Source organism: Bombina bombina, chromosome 3 (assembly GCF_027579735.1).
Source record: "Bombina bombina isolate aBomBom1 chromosome 3, aBomBom1.pri, whole genome shotgun sequence".
Taxonomy (NCBI): Eukaryota; Metazoa; Chordata; class Amphibia; order Anura; family Bombinatoridae; genus Bombina; species Bombina bombina.
This window is the reverse complement of record NC_069501.1, coordinates 1,133,315,808-1,133,338,873: the sequence shown is the minus strand read 5'-3', so window position 1 is coordinate 1,133,338,873 and position 23,066 is coordinate 1,133,315,808. Positions and strand designations below refer to the sequence as shown.

Sequence of the window (23,066 nt, the reverse complement as noted above, 5' to 3'; positions counted from 1 at the left end):
GGTGTTGACTGTCCCTTTAATAGTGCTAGTCATAATTGGCATTTAACTTGGGTGAATTTGTTAAAAAGGAAGAACCAGATGTTAATTTCAAGAGTTATGGATAAAAAAAAAAAAAATTCAGTTTTGATTGCCTCCCAGTATGTCTGAGCGATGGGGCATGTCCACCATATGTGTGTGTGGGTGCCTATTGCTTTACAGCCTCTCCAGCACTCTGGTAGGTGCGCGAAGAGGATGGTGTGCAGTCAGTATGGGGTGTAATACCATCTATATAAAAGTTTGACATTCATTTCCATTACGTAAATGGAGGATGAGGATTTTGTCATGTAGGAAAAAGATTTTTAGCCATTCCTTGTGGGTTTGGGTAGTACCAATTTCTCTTTCCCATTTCTGTGTGTAGGAATAGAGGGACGTATTATGTGTTTGCATGAGTAATTGATGTGTGAAAGAGAGGAAACCTTTATTAAGGATATTGTAAATGCAGCTACTTTCAAAGCTGGTTAGAGTGCGTGAGAGTTGAGCTTTTTGGGGGTGTTTTGAAAGGAAATCCGAGAGTTGTTGGTGTCAAAACCAATTTACATGTGTGTTCTCTAGGATGAGCGCAATTTCAGATAAAGGTTTGGGTTTTCCATTCGTAATTATTGTGAGGCAGGGAGAAGATTTAGAAATATGGGGTGCTTAGGTTGCTTGCGCGGGTAGTTTAAAGGGGAAGTCGGGGTTCTCATGAAGGGGGGTTAACGGTGAGGGTATTGTAGAGATATGGTTATATTGTTTAATATGTGTGTCCCATAGCTTGAAAGTTTCTTTGGTTATTGTTGGAAGATGTGTCAGTAGGTTCCTCTTGGTCGGGGGTAGCCAACATTTGCTGCCGAGATGGTTAGTGTTAGATAATAAGTGTTCTAGGAGCTCCAGTGTATGTTTCTAGAGTAAAAAGAGGCTAAACTGTATTGTCTTAGGTTTGGGATCCCGAGTCCACCCAACTCTTTGGGGCAGTAAAGTGTGGCAGTAGCTATCCGTGGTCTCCTGTGTTACCATATGTACGAAATGATAGACTTTTAAAGATTGTGGATTAGAGATTTTGGGAAAGGGATTGGTAAGGTTTGGAAGAGGTATAGTAGCTTAGGGAGGAGGATTATTTTGACCTAGTTAATCCTACCCAACCACAAGATTGGCTTGCTGCTCCAGGATTTCAGAAGGGAGTGTGTCGCGTCGGATATGGCTTTAAAATTTGAATTGAGAGTTACCTGTCTGTGTGGGGATATGTGAACCCCTAGGTATTTTATAGAGTGGAGTTGGGGACGAAAACGGGCTACTGATTGAATTGATTAGAGCTCATCCATATGTAGCCCGACGGGCAGTAGTTCCGATTTGGTGATGTTGATCTTAAAGTTGGAGAAAGTGCCATAGGTATGGAGTGTCTGTTTAAGGGAAGGGATTGATAATTGGGGTTGTGTGAGTGTAAGGAAAAGATTGTCGGCATATAGGGTAGCTTTGTACTCCTGATGAGCAATTCTAAATCCATGAAGTTGTGCCTTATGTGAGAGGCTAAAACCTCCATAGCGAGGACAAATAGTATGGGGGAGAGGGGCATCCCTGTTGTGTGCCATTTGTGATGTCGAATGGGTGGGATAGTGTATCGTTTAATTTAATTTTAAAACTTTTCCTATAAAGGATAGGTCAAAGCCAAATAGTTTTAGTGTCATCTGTAGAAATTGCCAATTTAGTCTATCGAAGGCTTTCTCCGCATCCCTTGAAATGAATGCGGAGGGAATATTATTGGTGGCCGCGTGTTCCATTAAAAGAAGAATTTTGGTGGTATTGTCTTTGGTGAACCCAGCTTGATTAATGTGAACGATTGATGGTAGGATGGTGTTGATGCGAGTGGCTAATATTTTGGCGTACAGTTTAATATCCGTGTTTAGGAGGGATATTGGGCGAAAATTTGCGGGCGTAGTGGGAGGTTTTCCTTGTTTTGGGATTACTACTACTTGCGCTTCTAGCATTGATTGGGGGAAAGGAATAGTATCTGTTACTTCATTAAAGAGCTGGATGAGATGGGGTAAGAGTAGGGAGGAGAAAGTGTGGTAGTATTTTCCAGTAAAACCATCAGGGCCTGGACTTTTCTCGTTGTTGCGTGCTTTAATAGCCACAAAAAGTTCAGGTTGGGAAATGAGGTTATTGAGCTGTTGGAGTTGCTTGGGTGTTATCTGAGGTAGCTGTGCCTGTATTATATAAGAAACTAGGTCTGGAAGAGATCCACGCGTCGTGGAATCATTTTTTAAGTTGTAAAGTGTTGAGTAATAGTCGTGAAAGGAGTTTTGTTTTTAAACAAATATTTCTTTATTGAAAATCTAACATATTGCACTACTGAATAGTATTGCAATTTGTTTTTCTTTAATAATAATTTTATGTCTCAGAATAGTCAAATATGTGCAAGAAAACCTCATCTAAAACATGGCAAACAACAATGTATCATAAATGAAGAGTCAGTATTATATGGCTGGGATTATTCTGCTATAAATCATCTAATAAATATACCAGCACCAATACAGTGACCTCAAATTCTCAAACGAATGATCTCATTTCCCATCTGAAGGTGGAAGTATTATGAACATACGTTGTGTTCTGCAAGTTGTTTCCTGTTATTTTTATCAGATTGTTGTAATTAGGATAGAAGGTGTATGTATGTCATTAATTATTATTTTAAGTATAAGTAAGAACTATTTTATATATTGTATGATAACAAGTGATTTTGCAATGTCAATACTAGTACAGCATTTTATTCCATGTTCAAGTTGAAGATTAAATTGTTAACAACTTGATTTAACAATATTAATTTCAAAATACCTCAGTAGTAAAAGGGATATTAAACATTGATCTTTGGAAAAAAACATAATATATATGTTAAATCAAAGAAAACAATAAAAAGAACAGATTGTGGTAAAAAAATAGCAAACAACTTACTTGATTCCTTGAACAATTAGCACTTAGAAATTCTTAGTGTAGTCCTTGCCCCCAGTGTGATAAGAGTGGAGAATGTTTACTTTGTCAGTTCTGGGCATGAACAAATCTGACTCCATGTTATCTAGTCAATTCAAGAGCCTAGACGTTTAATGACATTAGACTAAGATAAACCTTCCTGCAAAGGTCTCCTCCTCCTTGTAGGGCTCTGACAGGAAGTACAAGACCACACAAACATAGTGTAAAAAATAAATAAAAGGTAAAATCTATTAAAATGGATGAATAATAGATATTGCTTTCTATTAAGTATAAGCAACTGCTTAGGGCTTGATTTATCAAGCCCTACTCTCCCCTTCAACTGCAGCAAACTGCTGCCTCCCTGCCCTGTTCTCCACCTCTGTATGTGGAGAATTTCAATCCCCCCAGGCTCTTCCGACAGGGGAGATTGATAGCTCCTGCCTGTGCGTGATTGGCTGTGCGTGGGCATGGGGTGGGTTGCACAAAAGCACACAAGAGCGTTTGTGTGCAATGGCAAATGCGCTCAGCGGATTGCTGCCCGCCAGAGGACAAGCCGGGCGGGCAGGGGCAAATATGTATGACCCTATCCGCCTATGGATGATAAATCAAGCCCTTAGTGTTTCCCTTACTATAACAATGAAACTGACAGTTTAACATCCCTGTACATAGGAGGGAATAAGCATTTCAAACCAATATAAATAAAAAAGACTCTGGTACTCAATCCTCACGGTGGCTTATTGACTAAAATAACTGAAATAAACTGTTTCAGTTCATTGTTGTAATAATTTTACACCATTGGATATCACAAGTTGCTCATTTTATCTTTCTGCATATTTTTATAAACTATAATTATTTTTTAGAAACTTTAAGATATCTTAGCAAAATATTGAGAAGAAAACAAGATGAAAAACAGAAATTGTAAAATATTGCTGGAAGTGAAAATATCACAGTTTATTAATGGGGGGGTTTTCAGAGTATTTTTTTTATAAACCCTCTTAAACAGTATAAGTTAATTCATTCTTAAAGGGGCAGTAAACCTAGCAAAATTTGTTATACAATTCTGCACATAGTGTTAGCATTTATCATTGCACCAGCAGTTCTTGTGCTAGCTGGGAGTGTAATCAACCCGATCGAATTCGATCGGGTTGATTTCTGTCCACCGCCTCAGAGCTCGCCAGAAACAAGGGGCCTCAAGCTCTATACGGAGCTTGATAAATATGCTCCTTTGTGTTTTCCACCTCAATTGCGCAACAGCAGGGCATGTCAATCACCCTGAAAAACTAATGTTGCAGTGATTTATCTTATAACCTCCAAGTTATTGTAAAATACAGGTACAAATCCCTTTGTCCAAACTGCTTAGGGCCAGAAAAGAATTGGATTTGCATCTGTAAAACAGGAAAGCTTGGAAAGGGGATGGGACAAAGTGTAAACAATATCTTATGCCATCTAGGAAATCTTTACGTTTCATAATATATCTTATACATGCAACCTAAAGGTACTTTTATATCATTGTAATACCTTTGCTTGCATAGTATACCAGGGCTAGACAAACCCAGGAGTCAGGGAGCTTCTGGCTCCTAGAATTTTACCCCTGGCTCCTAGTTTTTGGGTTATTCTCCATATATCTAAATACAAATTCCACTGTCTGGCTCCTAAATATTCTTTCAGGCTCCTAATTATACAATATTCTAATCAGAAAGTCTATATACATAGTCTATCATTTGCAATTTAGAATACAAAAAAAACAACAAAAAACAAAGACACAGGCATAGAATATTGTAATTTACTGGCAGAGAAAAATGGTAGTTTTTAATAAAGTTTGGATTTTGGAATAATTCTGGATTTTTTTATTCTGGATTTGGGGATTTGTATCTGTATATAAAATGTTACACAATAAAAGTGATTTATAGCTCATATTCTTGCGATTTACACATTTTCAGGTATTATGTGGATTATATTATAACATGATAATTTTCATTTATATAGAACATGATAACACAAATTAAGAAAAATGGGTTGTATGTGCAGCTCATCACCTTAAAGGGACAGTAAACTTAAAAATAATGTTATATAATTCTGCACTATGTGTAGAATTATATTACATTATATTAGCAGCAGTTTTCAAAATCAAAAGCTTTGAGAGATTTTTGCTATGGAAGTTGTACTTACCTGGTCTCCTCTCCAGGCTCTTTTGGTTTTGGTTTTCAAAAGCCCTTGTTGGGCGTGCTGTCTAATCACATCACGCCCGATCGCGCCATTGAACTGAATGTAGCCCGCTCTGGTCTGGTAGCGGGAGTGAGCTACATTCCGTTTAATGTCGCGATCGGGCACGCTATGATTAGACAGCGCACCCGCGAAGTGCTTTTGAAAACCAAGACCCATTCAGAAGAGCCTGGAGAGGAAACCAGGTAAGTGCAACTTTGATAGCAAAAATCTCTCAGTTACAATAGGTGGATTTCCTGGGTGATAAGGGTACAATATAGAAGTTGATTACAAGATTATCTAATGATTTTTCTAAAAAATTTACCATTAAAGTTGATGATTTTTTCGTTGATAAGCTTTTATAAATGAGTGTTATCAACCCCATAATGTACAAAGAAAATATAACGTACAAATTTAGTTAGATATATACTATTCTATGGTAAACATTACACACAAACTTTCGGCTAGATTACGATTTTTGCGTTAGCCTTAAAAAGCAGCGTTGAGAGGACCCAACGCTGCTTTTTAACGCCCGCTGGTATTACGAGTCTGGCAGGTACAGGTGTACCGCTCACTTTTTCCGCGACTCGAGTATACCACAAATCCACTTACGTAAATTGTGTATCCTATATTTTTAATGGGATTTTCCTAACGCCGGTATTACGAGTCTTGGAAAAAGTGAGCGGTAGACCCTCTCCTGTCAAGACTGGTACCGCATTTAAAAGTCAGTAGTTAAGAGTTCTATGGGCTAACACCGTAACATAAAACTCTTAACTAAAGTGCTAAAAAGTACACTAACACCCATAAACTACCTATTAACCCCTAAACCGAGCCCCCCCCCCCACATCGCAAACACTTAAATACATTTTTTAACCCCTAATCTGCCGACCGGACATCGCCGCCACTTCAATAAATATATTAACCCCTAAACCGCGGCACTCCCGCCTCGCAAACATTAGTTAAATCTTATTAACCCCTAATCTGCCGTCCCTAACATCGGTGACACCTACCTACATTTATTAACCCCTAATCTGTCGCCCCCAACGTCGCCGCAACTATATTAAATGTATTAACCCCTAAACCTAAGTCTAACCCTAACACCCCCCTAACTTAAATATAATTTAAATAAATATAAATAAAATTACTACAATTAACTAAATTATTCCTATTTAAAACTAAATACTTACCTATAAAATAAACCCTAAGATAGCTACAATATAACTAATAGTTACATTGTAGCTAGCTTAGGGTTTATATTTATTTTACAGGCAACTTTGTATTTATTTTAACTAGGTACAATAGTTATTAAATAGTTATTAACTATTTAATAGCTACCTAGCTAAATAAACGTTTTATTGAAAAATTAAGGTGTTATAGTAATTTTTAATAAAATCCATATCGCCCAGCCCTATGCCTAACCAATGGTTATTCTCATTATGCGGGCCCTATCACAATGGTCTACCTAGGTAGACCTGTTGTAGAACATCGTAGTCTCACGCATGTGCAAAGTGGAACACATCTCTGCTCTGTATTGAGGCGCGTCACCAACCAAGCGCCGACAATTCTAACTGGGCGCTTCAATTATGCATGTGCTCATTTGAAGAAACAAAGATGTCCAACTGGAAGATTTATAATCAGTGTGCATGCAATTTCTAATTGTCATTATTGTGCATGTGATTTTGAAGACAGATAGTTTCATGATGATAATTAGAACATTTCTACTCCATCACGATTGATTGAATCACGATACAGGCATTTAGCAACAATCTGCCTACTTTTAATGGCGGTCGTTGCAGTGGATTTATGTAGAATTTAATATAAGAATTTAAATTATTTAGAAGCTTATTTTTTTATTAAAAGTAAGTAAATTTACAATACTTTATCTTGCTTTTCATAATATAGAGATTTTTAGGTATAGATGGTTTAAAGATTTATAACCCTTTAACAATATTTATCATTTTCTTAAAAAATGTGATAATTCTTAGTTTGATCTGTTTCTTCTTCCATCCCTAATCTGCAAAACTTTTTGGGTTAAAGGGACAGTCTACACCTTGGTCATCTTAAAGTCTTACCTTAGATCAGAGCTTTCCAAACTTTTCATGTTGGTGACACACTTTTTAAACCTACATAATTTTGCGACACAGTAATTCAGTTGTACTAGCAAACAGGAGGTTAAACTAACTTGTTTTAAGAGATACGCTCAATGCTATTCAGCAAAGTGCCTTGACACAGCCCAGATTCTGATGTCATCAGTGGGCAGAGCTTGGCAGCGGGAGCGAGCTGCACTGAGTGTAATGGCGCGGTCGGGCCAGGCTGTGACTAGACAGCTGGCCAGATGCACTCTGTGATAAAAACAGACCCGCTCAGAAGAGCACAGAGAGCGGGTCTGAAAAACAGTCTTTTTTATAAAAATTCACAGGGAATATTATGTTTTATAAAGCTAACGCTAATATAATGTTATATAATTCTGCACTATGTGCAGAATTATATAACATAATTTTTAGGTAAGACTAACATTACTACGGTGTAGACTGTCCCTTTAAAATGTAAAAAAAAAAAAAAAGAACCCTGTACAGTAAAAGAATGAAACATTTACCTTATGTCCCCAGGTTCCATTCTGTCTTGTGAAATATCAAGTCGGCAGATTTTTACTGATTCATTATCTGTGCATTACACCACACCTGTACCATGTGCTCCCTTCTCAGCACTTCTCTGTAAGAGCTTATGTTCCCATCACAAAATGATGTTGGTACTGAAAAGTTTTTGGAAACTATGTTCATTCATCTGATCTAAAAAGTTCACATTTCCTTTTCACAACATAAGACTATTTTTTTAGCTTGAAATACAGGATATTAGCTTGGGTGTTGTTTATGGTCTCTTTCAGTATGCAAAGCTCATTCACAACATAAAAACAAAATTCTTGTCTTTCATCGTGGATTTCCTGGATAATGCCGGCAACAGCAGATCTGCAAGAAGAAAAGAAAAGCGGCTGTAAATATATTAACTCTTAAGTGTTATAAAGGATTTAAAAGGACATTAAAGGTCATTGCATTATAAAATAATTGTATATTTACTCCCACACAATAAAATTGCTACTACCCACGCGTAATCATTTAAATCATGGAGTTGACAAACTTATTTGAATTTTAGAATCCAGCAAGAATATTGCGGAGCCAGCTCCACCTTTATAGGTGCCAGAAAAAAGATATAAAAACCTCTTAAAAAACAAATATTGTATTGTATTGAATAAATCAGGTAAAAGTATATACAGCAGTATTAATTCAGTGTTTTCTTCCACGGACTGGAGCCCCCCTCCCTCTCTGGACCGGGAGCTTATTCATTTATAACCCTGCCTGGATCCGTGCATTCACACAGTTAAGGAACGTTATGGAGTGCTAAAGTTTAAACACTAAACTTTTTTACATACAAAAGGATATTAATAAAATATTGAATTTCAGTAACAGATTTGCTGCATAAACTGCAGCACCAGCTCTGCAAAAAGGTGAGCGAGTGCTGCAGCTATTATTACTCTATACATACATTACAGGGAAATATGCCGTGTGTGTGTCATGTGACTCTGCATTGAGCATGTGACTGCTGTGCCTCAGTGTAACTTACGCTACAATATGGCACCATACATTGGAGAAAAAAGCACCTATTTAGCATTCTTCTTTAAAAGAATATTTTTCAACACTTTGGGGTAAGTTGAACAAATAAAACAGACAGCAGTGGTTAATTGACTTTAATTCATAATAATAAATTAGTTTTAAGGATTTTTATCAGGTTTTAAGTGTCCCTTTAATCTACAGCTCAGCATTTACCTAAAGAAACATACAACCTAAGAAAATCCATGGGTATGTCTTGACCAGGTGTACTGAACATCTGAGTGCAGTAGTTCAGAATCTGCACAGGTGGAGAATGCAGATAAGCTGTAAAGCATCCATACAGGTCCTGTCTGCTTCTGCAGGACAACCCAAAGGGTAACTAACAAAAAAGCCCCCTAAGAGTGAGCCTCAGAAAACCCTGAAAGAGGCCAGAGGGTGACTAAACAATAGAATTAGTGGGTATGCTGTACGTGTCATATCCTCCCTTTCTTTATCTGTACAAAATAAAAATACTTTATGCTGGAACAAAGCTGCTACTCCATCTAACTCCAATTAGGTAGAAAGTGACATCAAAATAGCGAAATAAAATGTTAAATAAATTAATTTATTAAGGATTTACAATTTAAATCCAGAAGTATTGATTGGTTGGTGACCTGCTGAGCGGCACATAAGTATTTTACTAAAAGGTATATGTTCAGATGAATACACATGCATTATGTTTGTGCTCTCTGTGCAAGGTACCTGGTGGTAAACAAGGTTAGACAGGAACTATCTGTGGTGTTGAGTTTTCTTTTATTGACCGGTATTACTTTGTTTAAGCTATGTCTGCTAAAATGCCATGTTGGTTAATTAATTATTCAGTACTGTACTACGAGTTTGATTTAAAAGGATAATAACAGATAACAAATAAACAAACTTTCTTGTGTTTTCATTGTAGTTGTGTCTATGAGATTTGCATAAATATTATTCAAAACAGTATGTACAAAAAAATGAAAAATAGATTTAGAGAGACATTATAATCTACAGAAATTGTGCTCCAATATTTTTATATGGAGGGCCGGTTACCAATGGTGGGAATTGCTGCAGGCCCCATTAAATAAGACTTACACTTATGCTTAAAGGGACATGAAACCCAGCATTTTTCTTTCATGATTCAGACAGAACAAAAAATTTTAAGCAACTTTCCATTTTACTTCTATTATCTAATTTACTTCATTCTCTTGGAACTCTTTGTTGAAAAGCATACCTAGGCAGGCTCAGTAGCAAAAATGCATTACTGTGAGCTAGCTGCTGAATGGTGGCTGCAAATATATGCCACTTTTCATTGGCTCACCAGATGTGTTTAGTTAGCTCCCAGTAGTGCATTGCTGCATTGCTGCTCCATCGACAAAAGATACAGAGAGAATAAAGTAATTTTTATAATAAAAATAAATTGGAAAGTTGTTTAAAGTTGTATGTGCTATTTGGGTCATGAAATAAAATTGTGAGTTTCATGACCCTTTAAAGGTAATGTGTCAAATACAAATTAGATTCTAATCATGTTTCAAGTTAAAAATGACACAATTTGGTTCAAATACACACACATAATTACCTAAAGAGAAGGGTGTAGCTGCTTTTTCAGTAACATATTACTGATGTGTGTTTTCTGCTCAGTGGTGCTGAGGGCCACATGAGATCTAGATGTGGCCCCTAAGCCATAGTTTGGATGACCCTGACCCTGATCTATAGTATAGGCAGAAAACTCTTGAAAAGAGAAAAGCCATGTGTCAGTAACTTACTGGAGAAGCGAACAGGCATGTGTCATAGATTAACTTGACAAATGAAACGGCATATGTCAGGAATTCACTGGAAAAGAGAAAGGCCATATGTCAAGGAGAAGGAAGAATCCTCCAAGACAAATGTAGCAAACAAGATCAGATTTGCCCTGAAACACTCCTGATATAATCTTAAACTTAGAGACATAACTGACTGGCTAGATTACAAATGGTGCGGTAAGTTAGCGTGCGATAATGAAATATCCCACCCACACTAACTTCAAAGAAAACACAACCGCACTCGCCGGGTTTGTGCAAAATACGTGTTTGCGTAACGGGTTGTGCTAAATAAAGAGTTGCACCAAACACCAAATAAGTACATTAAAATAAAGTGTTACACTCATATATACACTATCTAATAAGAAATATTCATAGTAATATTAAAAAAAAGTTAAAAGGGGTATATGGTATATGCCAAGTTATTTGAATGGAAAGAGTTATAATATATAACTTCAGTCCCAAGGCAAATACATTGCACAATTCAAAGACCAGGTAATACTAGAATGCACAAAGATGTATACACAATACAAAGTAAGGAATCACAATATGAGTTTGAAGGATAAAGAAAGTCTGATGGAAAATGAACATCTAGTAATTCTACAGGCGGACAAAGGCGGAGGCATTGTCCTCCAAGATAAAGAAGACTATTTGTTAGAGGCATACCGACAACTCAATGATGCTGAAACGTATATTACATTGAGGGGTGACCCTACTAAGAGTTTCCTAAAAGAATACATGGAACATATAAATAGAGGGAATCAAGAACTAGTACTAGATCTTAGAGAGTGGAAATATTTAGCCAATGAGGAACCCAAGATGACAGTATTTTATTACTTACCCAAGATCCTTTAACAACTTGAAAGACCACCGGGTAGACCCATTATTTCAGGGATTGATTCCCTGACAGCGAGGCTGTCTGAATATGTGGATGTCTACCTGAAACCTATGGTCTTGAATTTGAGGTCATATCCAAGAGATACTCCTCATATATTACAGATCGTGAAGGATCTAAAGTGGAAACCTACATATACATGTCTATTCCACATGATTAAGGGATTTGTGCTATTAGACATTTTCTAGAACATGATAGTAACATAAAGGACACACAGAGAGAGTTCATTCTAGACTCTATAAAATTTGTCCTGCAAAAGAACTATTTCCAATTTGAGGACAAGTTTTATTTGCAAAAGAATATTCTGCCGAAGGTTCATTGACGACATCCTGATCATATGAGAGGGCAATGAGTCCTCATGGAACGATTATGTGATGATCCTGAATGCCAATAGTATGAACCTACATTTCACCCAAAACTGCAATAGAGATTAAATACATTTTCTAGATGTTACTCTGCATATAGTGGATGGTGAGATATGTAGCAAGCTATACCGTAAAGATACAGATACAAACGGTTATCTAGATGCCAAAAGTGCTCACCATCCAAGATGGATTGAGAACATACCATTTGGGCAATTCCAACGGTTGAAACGAAATTGCACTAGAGCAGTAGACTTTAAAAAAGAAGCTGAACATCTAAAGAATAGGTTCAGAGAGAAACACTTTCAAGAAAAAGTGATAATTGAAGCATATGAAAAAAGCTAAGATATTATACAGAAATACACTTATAAATGGGGAAGCCAATCAATTAGTGACAAACCAGGGTGAACCCCCTACAAGTCACCAGGGCATCACACACAGGAAAAGAAATAGGGTAAACCTAGTCACTACATTTAATGTTGGTTTCTGGCGAATTAAAAATATCATGAATAAACACTGGTCCATCTTAAAGAAAGACCCCCTACTAAAAGAGGCAATAGGAGATAAACCTGACATTACCTTTAGGAAGAATGTGAATTTTAAAAATATGCTAACCCCTAGTATTTTGAAGAAAAAGAGAAAAACTACTGGCTTTGGGATAAATGGCCTTAAAGGTTTCTACAAGTCTTCTAGAAAAAACTGTGTGTGCTGCGAACATACAAACAGCAACATAAAATACAAGTTTGCAGATGCAACTATAAGTGCAGAAACATTTCCCAAAAAAAAACTACTTCATTGCAAATCAAACTATGTGGTATACCTGCTAGAATGTACATGCAAGACACCGATGAGGTATGTAGGTAGAACTAAAAGGGGACTGAAGATAAGATGCCCGGAGCATATGAAAAACATAGAGGCAGGCATTTTAAAAAATCCACTAATCAATCATTTTGTGAAGTCCCATAATAAAAATAAAGTCGATTTTCACATTAAAGCCATTGAACAAGTGGAGAAAGGGATGAGAGGGGCAGCAGGTTAATTGATTTACGCAGAAGGGAAACCTACTGGATATATACCCTGAATACTCTTGAACCGTCTGGCCTAAATAAGGATATAGATCTGGCGGCATTCTTGTGAAGGGATATAATCAACATAGAATTATATTTTGATATACATGTGACCAGCTGATATAATTATATGATATTTATTAACTATCAGTAACCAATGCTCTAAAGCCCCTGAATTATGAACAGATGCAAGTGAATTTATGCTGTTTTATTTCATTTAAATATTACTGTTTTTATTTTATCTTATTTTCAGTGTACTTACAGTGACAAGAAAGTGAAGTGAACTATAACACTTTCTACAGGATGCTATATATGGTTTATTGTTAGGCTACATAGCATATGGAATTCCCATATAAGTGTACTCCATTTGTAGGTGACAGGTAATTTTAAACCATTCCCTGTAGGGGGAGTATAATCTGATTCACCTCATCTCACTTATTGTTAACTTGAAGGAATTCTACCTTCTAATGAAATGATGTTTTTAGAATAAGCGTTAAGCCACTTGCCTGCAAGAGTAAATTGTACTAATAAATTTTAATATTTAGAAAAATCAAGTAAGATCCGTATCAGGTTTTACATTAATGGGGGCGATGAAATGCCACTAACTAAGATGGCCTCCAAAGTATCAATTTGCCAGGAGTGTTTCTGTACATATTGAGAGTGTTGGGGGGCGGCCTCTACCTCTGATGAAGTAGCCAATAGCGCTACGAAACTCATCAGGTTCCGCCCCTGTCATTTCCACACTGTTTGAAAACGGTGAAATAGCCGATCAGCTGTTGCGGTTAAGGTTCTGCATTTATCGCTGATTTGGCTCATGCTGTTAGAAACAGTGTTTGCAATCGTTATATATATTTTATTATTTTATTTCACTGTGTTTTAATGGCTGTTTGTGACCCTTCTGTTTTTATGATTTACTGTGGTAATATGTATCAATAAACCCTTGTATACACTTAATCCTGGTTCTGTCACCTCCTGTTAACAAGAAGGTTTTTGTAGTCACTGCACCTGAGGGTGTATGCACTCTGTCTAAGACCATCAGAAATAACTTAAGGATTCATAAAGATCATCTATAACCATATTTCAAGGGCTTGATACATACCTCACAAGTTTGAGGTGAAATCACGTGAGGGTGCTTAATTTCTTTACTTAAGGATAAGAAGTTTGAAACTTATTGCACTAGGTGCACTCCCTGTGCGCTTGTCTTTTCTCTGTTCCATATATATATATATATATATATATATATATATATATATACTGTATATATATAAAATTAGTCCAAAGAGAGCACTCGCCGTGTATCAAAAGTGTTTAATCCATCAGTAAACGTTTTCTGGGATTAACCCCATCATCAGACAAGTGAACAAAACAGTGTTTTGTTCACTTGTCTGATTGTCTGATTGGATTAAACACTTTTGATACACGGTGAGTGCCCTCTTTGGACTCATTTTGTATATCACTTTGTAGGATGCACCCCGGCTTGGAAAAGGAACAGTGAGTGCTGACTCTTTGCACAAATAGATAGACCTCTGAAGAAGTAGCCAATAGCGCGACAAAACTAGTCAGACTTCGCCCCCCGCCATTCAACATTCATTATCTGCTTGCAAAACGGCTAAATAGCTGATCAGCTGCATGTGGTTCATCTTCTGCTGCAGCTGATGATCAGACTCGTGCTGTTAGCAAGTTTATGTGAACATTTTTTGTTTTTATATATTTCTGAATGTTTTTATGTGGTTTTATATTTTATGGTCGTTTGTGACCTCCTACTTTGTGAACCTTTTACTGACACTTGTATATAAATACATGTCTGAATAAACTCCTTTGTATATAGTAGTTCCTGGCTCTGCCCCTCTTTTAATAAAGATATAGGACTTCTGACTAGCTGTACACGTGGAGGTGTACTCGCCTGCAGTCTGAGTGTGTCCCAAGGCGCAGTCTGATCCAGGCAGGAGGTTTCCCGGAGGAGGAGCATCTGCTATTATAGTACAACCATCTTTAACATATCTCATACATTTAAGATGGAATCACGTGAGTGTGCTGTACATCTTTTTATTTTGAAGTCACCAAGTTTGTCGTTTATTGCACTAGGTGGACCCCCCGTGCGCTTGTCTTTTCTCTATTCCATAGAATACCTAGGAGGATCCTCTCCTGAAGAGGTGAATCTTTTTTTGCTTGGACTGAGCTGCACTTCCTGGGGAATATTTGGAACTGAACCTAAGGATACCTAATAGACACTCTCTCCTAAGGATTGCCTATTTAAGTAGTTATATTCACCTGCTGTCAGATACCAGTGACGTTTGTGTATATATATTATATGTATTCAGTGGAGGTGTAGAGATCTGGCAGAATCCAGATCCATTACCAGACTATATCTAGATACAGTCGTATGCAAAAGTTTAGGCACCCCTGAAATTTCTATGATTTTCATTTATAGATAATTGGGTGTTTGGATCAGCAATTGCATTTTGATCTATCAAATAACTGGAGGACACAGTAATATTTCAGTAGTGAAATTAGTTTTTTTGGATTAACAGAAAATGTGCAATATGCATCAAAATGAAATTAGTCAGGTGTATAAATTTGGGCACCCTTTTCATTTTGTTGATTTGAATACCTGTAACTACCTAGCACTGATTAGTTGGAACACACAATTGGTTTGGTGAGCCCATTAAACCTTGAGCTTCATAGACAGGTGCATCCAATCATGAGAAAAGGTATTTAAGGTGGCCAATTGCAAGTTGTTGTTCTCTTTGACTCTCCTCTGAAGAGTGGCAACATGGGGGCCTCAAAACAACTCTCAAATGACCTAAAAACAAAGATTGTTCAACATTATGGTTTAGGGGAAGGCTACAAAAAGCTATAGCAGAGATTTAAGCTGTCAGTGTCCACTGTGAAGAACATAGTGAGGAAATGGAAGACCACAGGCACAGTTCTTGTTAAGGCCAGAAGTAAAATATCGGAGAGGCAAAGGCAAAGGATGGTGAGAATGGTCAGAAACAGCCCACAGACCACCTCCAAAGACCTACAACATCATCTTGCTGCAGATGGTGTCACTGTGCATCGTTCCAACAATTCAGCGTATGGGAGAGTGATGCGGAAGAAGCCTTTTCTGCACACACACGCCACAAACAGAGTCGCTTGAGGTATGCAAACGCACATTTGGACAAGCCAACTTCATTTTGGAAGAAGGTGCTGTGGACTAATGAAACAAAGATTGAGTTATTTGGTCATAACAAGGGGCGTTATGCATGGCGGCAAAAGAACACAGCGTTCCAAGACAAACACTTGCTAGCCACAGTAAAATTTGGTGGATGTTCCATCATGCTGTGGGGCTGTGTGGCCAGTGCAGGTACTGGGAATCTTGTTAAAGTTGAGGGTTGCATGGATTCCACTCAATATCAGCAGATACTTAAGAATAATGTTGAGGAATCAGTCACAAAGTTGAAGTTATGCCGGGGCTGGATATTTCAACAAGACAACGACCCAAAACACTGCTCAAAATCTACTCTAGCATTTATGTAGAGGAACAAGTACAATGTTCTGGAATGGCCATCCCAGTCCCCAGACATGAATATCATTGAAAATCTGTGGGGCGATTTGAAGTGGGGTGATTTGAAGCGGGCTGTCCATGCTCGGCAACCATCAAACCTAACTGAACTGGAGATGTTTTGCAAGGAGGAATGGTCCAAAATACCTTCATCCAGAATCCAGACAGTCATTACAGGCTATAAGAAGCATAGAGAGGCTGTTATTTCTGCTAAAGGAGGCTCTACTAAATATTGATATTTCTAAAGATTAAGAAAGAGACCTAGGAGCGCCAAAATTAGGCGGAGGAACTAAAATGACATTTGGCGGATGGGATACAGCCAAAAGGTGGATAAATATAGCGTTATAAAATCCTCAATATAATGGATAAATGCACGAAATCCAGTATCATTAAAAATATGTGCAAAATAGATACAATTTATTACAATTAAAACACATAAATAAAATCATGGATCCATGGTACAATGAGCACAAATAATATAAAACATTAGCATATAATAAAAACAAATGGTAATGGATTAAATGAAAAGATGTTGGTTGGACAATTATATCTGTCAATGGGAACCGTATTCCCTATATAAGGTGAAAATGTGCTTGGAAAAATGCACAAAAAATTAACCAAATTTGGGTGAAAGATAAGGGGGGTACCCCCTCGAAATATGAACAGTGTAAAAATGTGACTGTGACTGTCCAAACAGAAAAATCAAAACTTTGAATCAAGACTTTGAAAAAGGCCCAGATTTGGGCCGAAACGCGTTGGCAAAAATTGGTGAGCTTTTTTCCTATAATATATGTACATTTGTTAGCTTTATTGCACTATTGTATATTTCTTTTACAGGTTGGATATAGGGATTACACCCAGGTTTTACCGGACACTCCCTTACCCACTACCTTTACATTGTTTGGAACCTTCTTTTGAGGAGACTTAAGGAAGTTTGACTTACAATACACAGATCATTTTTGAACTTTATATCACTGATATTGTTTATCACCGTTTTTTATCACTAACTTTGGACACGGACACATTTTTATACAGCTTTTTTTCCCATTTTTTCATTTTCACTTTATATTTTTTGATTTTTGATTTTTCTGTTTGGACAGTCACAGTCACATTTTTACACTGTTCATATTTCAAGGGGGTACCCCCCTTATCTTTCACCCAAATTTGGTTAATTTTTTGTGCATTTTTCCAAGCACATTTTCACCTTATATAGGGAATACGGTTCCCATTGACAGATATAATTGTCCAACCAACATCTTTTCATTTAATCCATTACCATTTGTTTTTATTATATGCTAATGTTTTATATTATTTGTGCTCATTGTACCATGGATCCATGATTTTATTTATGTGTTTTAATTGTAATAAATTGTATCTATTTTGCACATATTTTTAATGATACTGGATTATGTGCATTTATCCATTATATTGAGGATTTTATAACGCTATTTATCCACCTTTTGGCTGTATCCCATCCGCCAAATGTCATTTTAGTTCCTCCGCCTAATTTTGGCGCTCCTAGGTCTCTTTCTTAATCTTTAGACCTCCATTTAAGGGCTAGCTAGGTACCCTTCTAGTACCCAGGAGCTAGTAGGAACATTGTGTAAGCGCTGTAAGATACCATAGCACCTAGAAAATATTGATATTTCTGTTGGGGTGCCCAAATTTATGCACCTGTCTAATTTTGTTTTGATGCATATTGCACATTTTCTGTTAATCCAATAAACCTCATTTCACTACTGAAATATTACTGTGTCCTTTAGTTATTTGACAGATCAAAATTAAATTGCTGATCCAAACACCCATTTATTTATAAATGAAAATCATGTAAATTGCCAGGGATGCCTAAACTTTTGCATACGACTGTATATAGATTGTATTAGCATACTGTGGTATCTATTCTTTGTACACCTATAATACACTATATCACCACACAGAGTCTGTGAAATATACATATTAGTACACTTTCCCAGTTTATCTTCATATAGCGCTGTTTCACTCTCTATTTCTGATATATATATATATATATATATATATATATATATATACACACACACGTCTAAATATGTGTATTTTGTATAGATACATATGTATATGTGTGTATTTTTGTGTCTATGTGTGTATACATGTATGTATACACATGTATATATAATTTGGAGCCTTTCCACTCAAATACCTAAAAACATGAAAAATCATTTTTATTCAGATTTAATATTTAATAATGTGTTTTACTGTGTATGTACTGCAAATATTTTACATTCCAATGTTCTTTCCATAGGGGAAAATGTTCTAAGTATTTTTAAATCGATATTCTAATATATATCTGTATATACCTATACCTATATATATTTATATATATCCTATAATATAAAAGGCCAAGTGTGTTTGTCCAAAGCTGTCATGCGCCGCAAAGAGAGCGCGAGGACAAACACACCTGGTCTTAGAATCTACCTGATCTGCTGTCCGCGGCGTGACAACGGTGGGCGTGAGCGGGGGCGAGACCAGGCATGGTGTGGGATCAAAAGGGAGGGGGTAGGGAGAGAGAAAGAGAGGGGGAGAGAGCAAAAGAGAGGGGAGAGAGAGCAAAAGTATGGGGAGAGAGAGCAAAAGAGAGGGGAAAGAGCAAAAGAGAGGGGAAAGAGCAAAATAGAGGGAAGAGAGAGAGCAAAACAGAGGGGGAGAGAGAGAGCAAAAGAGAAGGGGGAGAGAGAAAAATAGAGGGGGAAAGAGCAAAAGAGAGGGGGAGAGAGAGAGAGCAAAAAAGAGGGAGAGAAAGAAAAAGAGAGGGGGGAGAGAGAGCAAAAGAGAGGGGGAGAGAGAGAGCAAAATATAGGGGGAGAGAGAGCAAAAGAGAGGTGGAGCGAGAGAGCAAAATATAGGGGGGAGAGAGAGCAAAAGAGAGGTGGAGCGAGAGAGAGTCCAAAAGAGAGGGGGAGAAAGCGCAAAAGAGAGGAGGTGAGAGAGCAAAAGAGAGGGGGAGAGAGCAAGCGGTGGGACCGCTGTACTGTAAAAAATGGCCCGTGTGAACGGGCTTTAGGACTAGTATATATATATATATATATATATTCATATATGGCTTAAAGTTACATGCTCTGTCTGAATCATGCATGAATATTTATATCTATAAGTAAAAAGCTCTTTACATAAAATGGCTTGCAGCACACAGCAAACATAGAGGTTATGTTTTAAAACAGCATTTATACTTAAAAGGATATGAAACACAACATTTTTCCTTCATGATTCAGATAGAGCAGTGTTTCCCAAACGCGGTCCTCACATACCCCCAACAGGCCAGGTTTTCATTATAGCTGAATTAGTGCACAGGTGAAGTAATCAGCTGATCAGTAACCATGGTTAGCTCTCACCCATCAGCTGATTATTTCACCTGTGCACTAGTTCAGCTATAATGAAAACCAGGCTTCTTGGGGGTAGATGAGGACCGCGTTTGGTAAACATAACATAGAGCATAGATTTGTAAACAACTTTCCAATTTACTTCTATTATCAATTTTGCTTAATTATCTTGGAATGCAGTAAGCCAATGACAAGAGGCATATATGTGCAGCCACCAATCAGCAGCTAGCTCCTAGCTTCTGAGCCTACCTAGGTAAGCTTGTCAACACAGGATACCAAGAGAATAAAGCAAATTAAATTAAATAAGTAAATTGGAAAGTTGTTAAAAATTGTATGTTTTACTTTAATTATGAAAGAAAAAAAATGTGTTTCATGTCCCTTTAAAAAAGCCTACTAATCTTTATGTGAAAAGCTTCCCCAAACAGATGAGATTTTAAAAAGCATCCACATCTCCAAAAACTGATGAAACATCCTAGCATGGGAAGCCAGTTATTAGACAGTTATTAGACAGCCAGTTATTAGTTAGATAGACAGTTATTAGACAGCAAATATCAGTGAGTGAGGCATGCCCGCCCTTTGGGTGGGGCAAGCGGGGTATGGGCCCTCTTTGGGGGGGCCCGCGCTGAGATGCTGTGCTCTGTCATGCAGGAGATTAACTGAGCGTGGAGGCTAAACTGGGGGAGTAGTGCAATCTGAATGCTGAGATTTGATCTATAGTATTGCATATCTCTACATGAGATGCTATAGAAGGGGTGGTGCATGTGAGGTAGAGGGAATTCCTCTATAGCACTGGTTTTCAAACCTGTCCTCAGGTCTCCCTAGCAGGCAAGATTTTCAGGATTACCTTAGGCGACAGCAGGTAAAATAACCATGGTTACTAATCAGCTGATTATTTCACCTGTGCTCCAGTTCAAATATCCTCAAAACTGGCCTGATAGGAAACCCTGAGCACAGGTTTGAAAACAAGTAGTCTAAAGGGAAAAGTGGCTGGATATAAGGCGTTGAGGATGAGGTGTGTGGGTGAGAGAGATACAGGGGATGCAGAAGACGTGTGACAATGGTTTTAAAAGATTAATTATTAATTACATAAAGCTTAAATAAAATGTTTTATACATACTGCAGTACATCACCCTTTAGTTTTAGTTCTGCAGTGTAGTGCACTATAGTGCAAAACTAACCATAAAGCCTGATGTGCTGCAGAGATGGCATTGGTGGTAATGGGAAAAATAAATAATAACCGTTTAGTTATTTTTGCCTACCCACTGCAGTGTAGTATAAGTATGTGCATGGGCAGCAAGATAATTGTCACCAATTTAAAGGGACTTTAAGATGGTAATATAAAATGATAAAGTATATATATAACAACTCTGCAATATACTTTCATTATTTATTTTGCCCCCCCTTTCCTGTAATTCCATTCTGAAATTGTGAGCTTTTCAGTTCCTGTTAGAAATGGAAGTGCAGAACACTGTTATATTCCACACAGCCATTGGATACATAGTGACCTATTTATAACTGTCCCTAATTGGCCACAGCAGAGAAAGTAACCTAAGTTACAAGATGGCAGCTCACATTGTTTATAGATATTATTATGTCAATATAGACATTATTTTGTCAATATTTAAACAGCTAATGAAACTATAAAAATACATATGCATGTTAGATTCATACTAATCTTTTCTTTGAATGCATCATTCTAACTAGCATTTATATTGTGTTTAATGTCCTTTTACTTCAGAGTAAAACATTCCCAGCCAGGCTACTTCAATACTCTGACATGGCTTTATCAACAATGAATAAAAGGGATCCCCAATCCTCTGTCCTTTCCCAAAGGCTTTGAGAATCCTGTTTGCCATACTGACTTGCTCTGGGTACAGCATGCTTCTGTTGATTTATCGAGGTAGGGGGTGGAGGTTGTATGAGCTACACGAACGCCTATTTGAGCACTTTCCTTAAATTTTGTCTTGCTTAAAGGGACACTGAACCCAAAATTTTTCTTTTGTAATTCAGAAAGAACATGCAATTTTAAGCAACTTTCTAATTTACTCCTATTATCAATTTCTCTTCGTTCTCTTGCTATCTTTATTTGAAAAAGAAGGCATCTAAGCTTTTTTTTGTTTCAGTACTCTGGACAGCACTTTTTTATTGGTGGATGAATTTATCCACCAATCAGCAAAGACAACCCAGGTTGTTCACAAAAAATGGGCCGGCATCTAAACTTACATTCTTGCATTTCAAATAAAGATACCAAGAGAATGAAGAAAATTTGATAATAGGAGTAAATTAGAAAGTTGCTTAAAATGTCATGCTCAATCTGAATCACAAAAGAAAAATTTTGGTTACAGTGTCCCTTTAACAAGTGGATCTGTTTGGTGAGAGCAGGGGAGAAGAATAAGATTTTTGTTCTTACATTTAAGCTCTAAATTGATCAAATAACAGTTTAAGGATTACCACAATCAGGTACATTGCAAGGTCAAAGCCCAGTTTTTTGGCTGGTGATGATTATTTTCTCTAACAGTGGCTAAGAAAAGTTAATTGGATTTACTTGTAAAGAGTGCCATTTTATTGTCTTGTTAAACTGTGGTGATGCTGGATTGTGCATTATTATTATATATTATCCTGTCCAAATAGCTGGATTTTACTAAGTTGCTAGCTAAACATGATGCTATGAATAGGTTGATAATGGAAAATAAATCCATACCTGAGCACTTAATCTGTTTGTAGAAGGAAATATATTGTTACATCGTTTTCTGAACCATATCTGAGTGCAAAGTATCTTAAAAGTACAGGAAACCCCAACATTGTCTTTCATGGTTTGGATAGAACATACAATTTCAAACAACTTTCTAATCGACTACTTCTATTATCAAATTTGCTTCATTCTCTTGTTATCCTTTGCTGAAGGAACAGCATTGCACTACTGGCAGCTAGTTGAACACATCTAGTTAGCCAATCACAAGAGACAAATGTATGGAGGCACCAATTAGCAGCAGCTCCCAGTAGTGTAGGATATGTGCGTATTCTTTTTCAACAAGTGAACAAAGCACATTTGAAAATATAAGTGAATTTAAAAAAGTGTCTTAAAATGACTCTATCTAAATCATGCAAGTTTAATTTTGACTTTACTATCCCTTTAATGCAACCTGATAATATCTGTCGCCTACAAAAAAAAAATTACACCTATGACTGTGTTCTACTTTAAGGGGAAAAACTTTGAGTTGGAACTGGGGTGGGCCATAGAGGGGAGGAGC

At 37.1% G+C, this 23,066-nt stretch overlaps 1 protein-coding gene across 3 annotated transcripts in view; it reads right to left on the bottom strand.

Annotated features, from left to right (window-relative positions):
• Positions 1–23,066, bottom strand: part of SACS (sacsin molecular chaperone) — a 290,289-nt gene that overhangs the window by 255,217 nt on the left and 12,006 nt on the right. For all 3 annotated transcript variants that reach the window (XM_053708508.1, XM_053708507.1, XM_053708510.1), the window contains one exon: positions 7,775–8,144. In XM_053708508.1, the coding sequence (XP_053564483.1) occupies positions 7,775–7,794 (20 nt within the window). In that variant the 5' untranslated portion in view covers positions 7,795–8,144. The remainder of the gene's footprint in view (positions 1–7,774; positions 8,145–23,066) is intronic.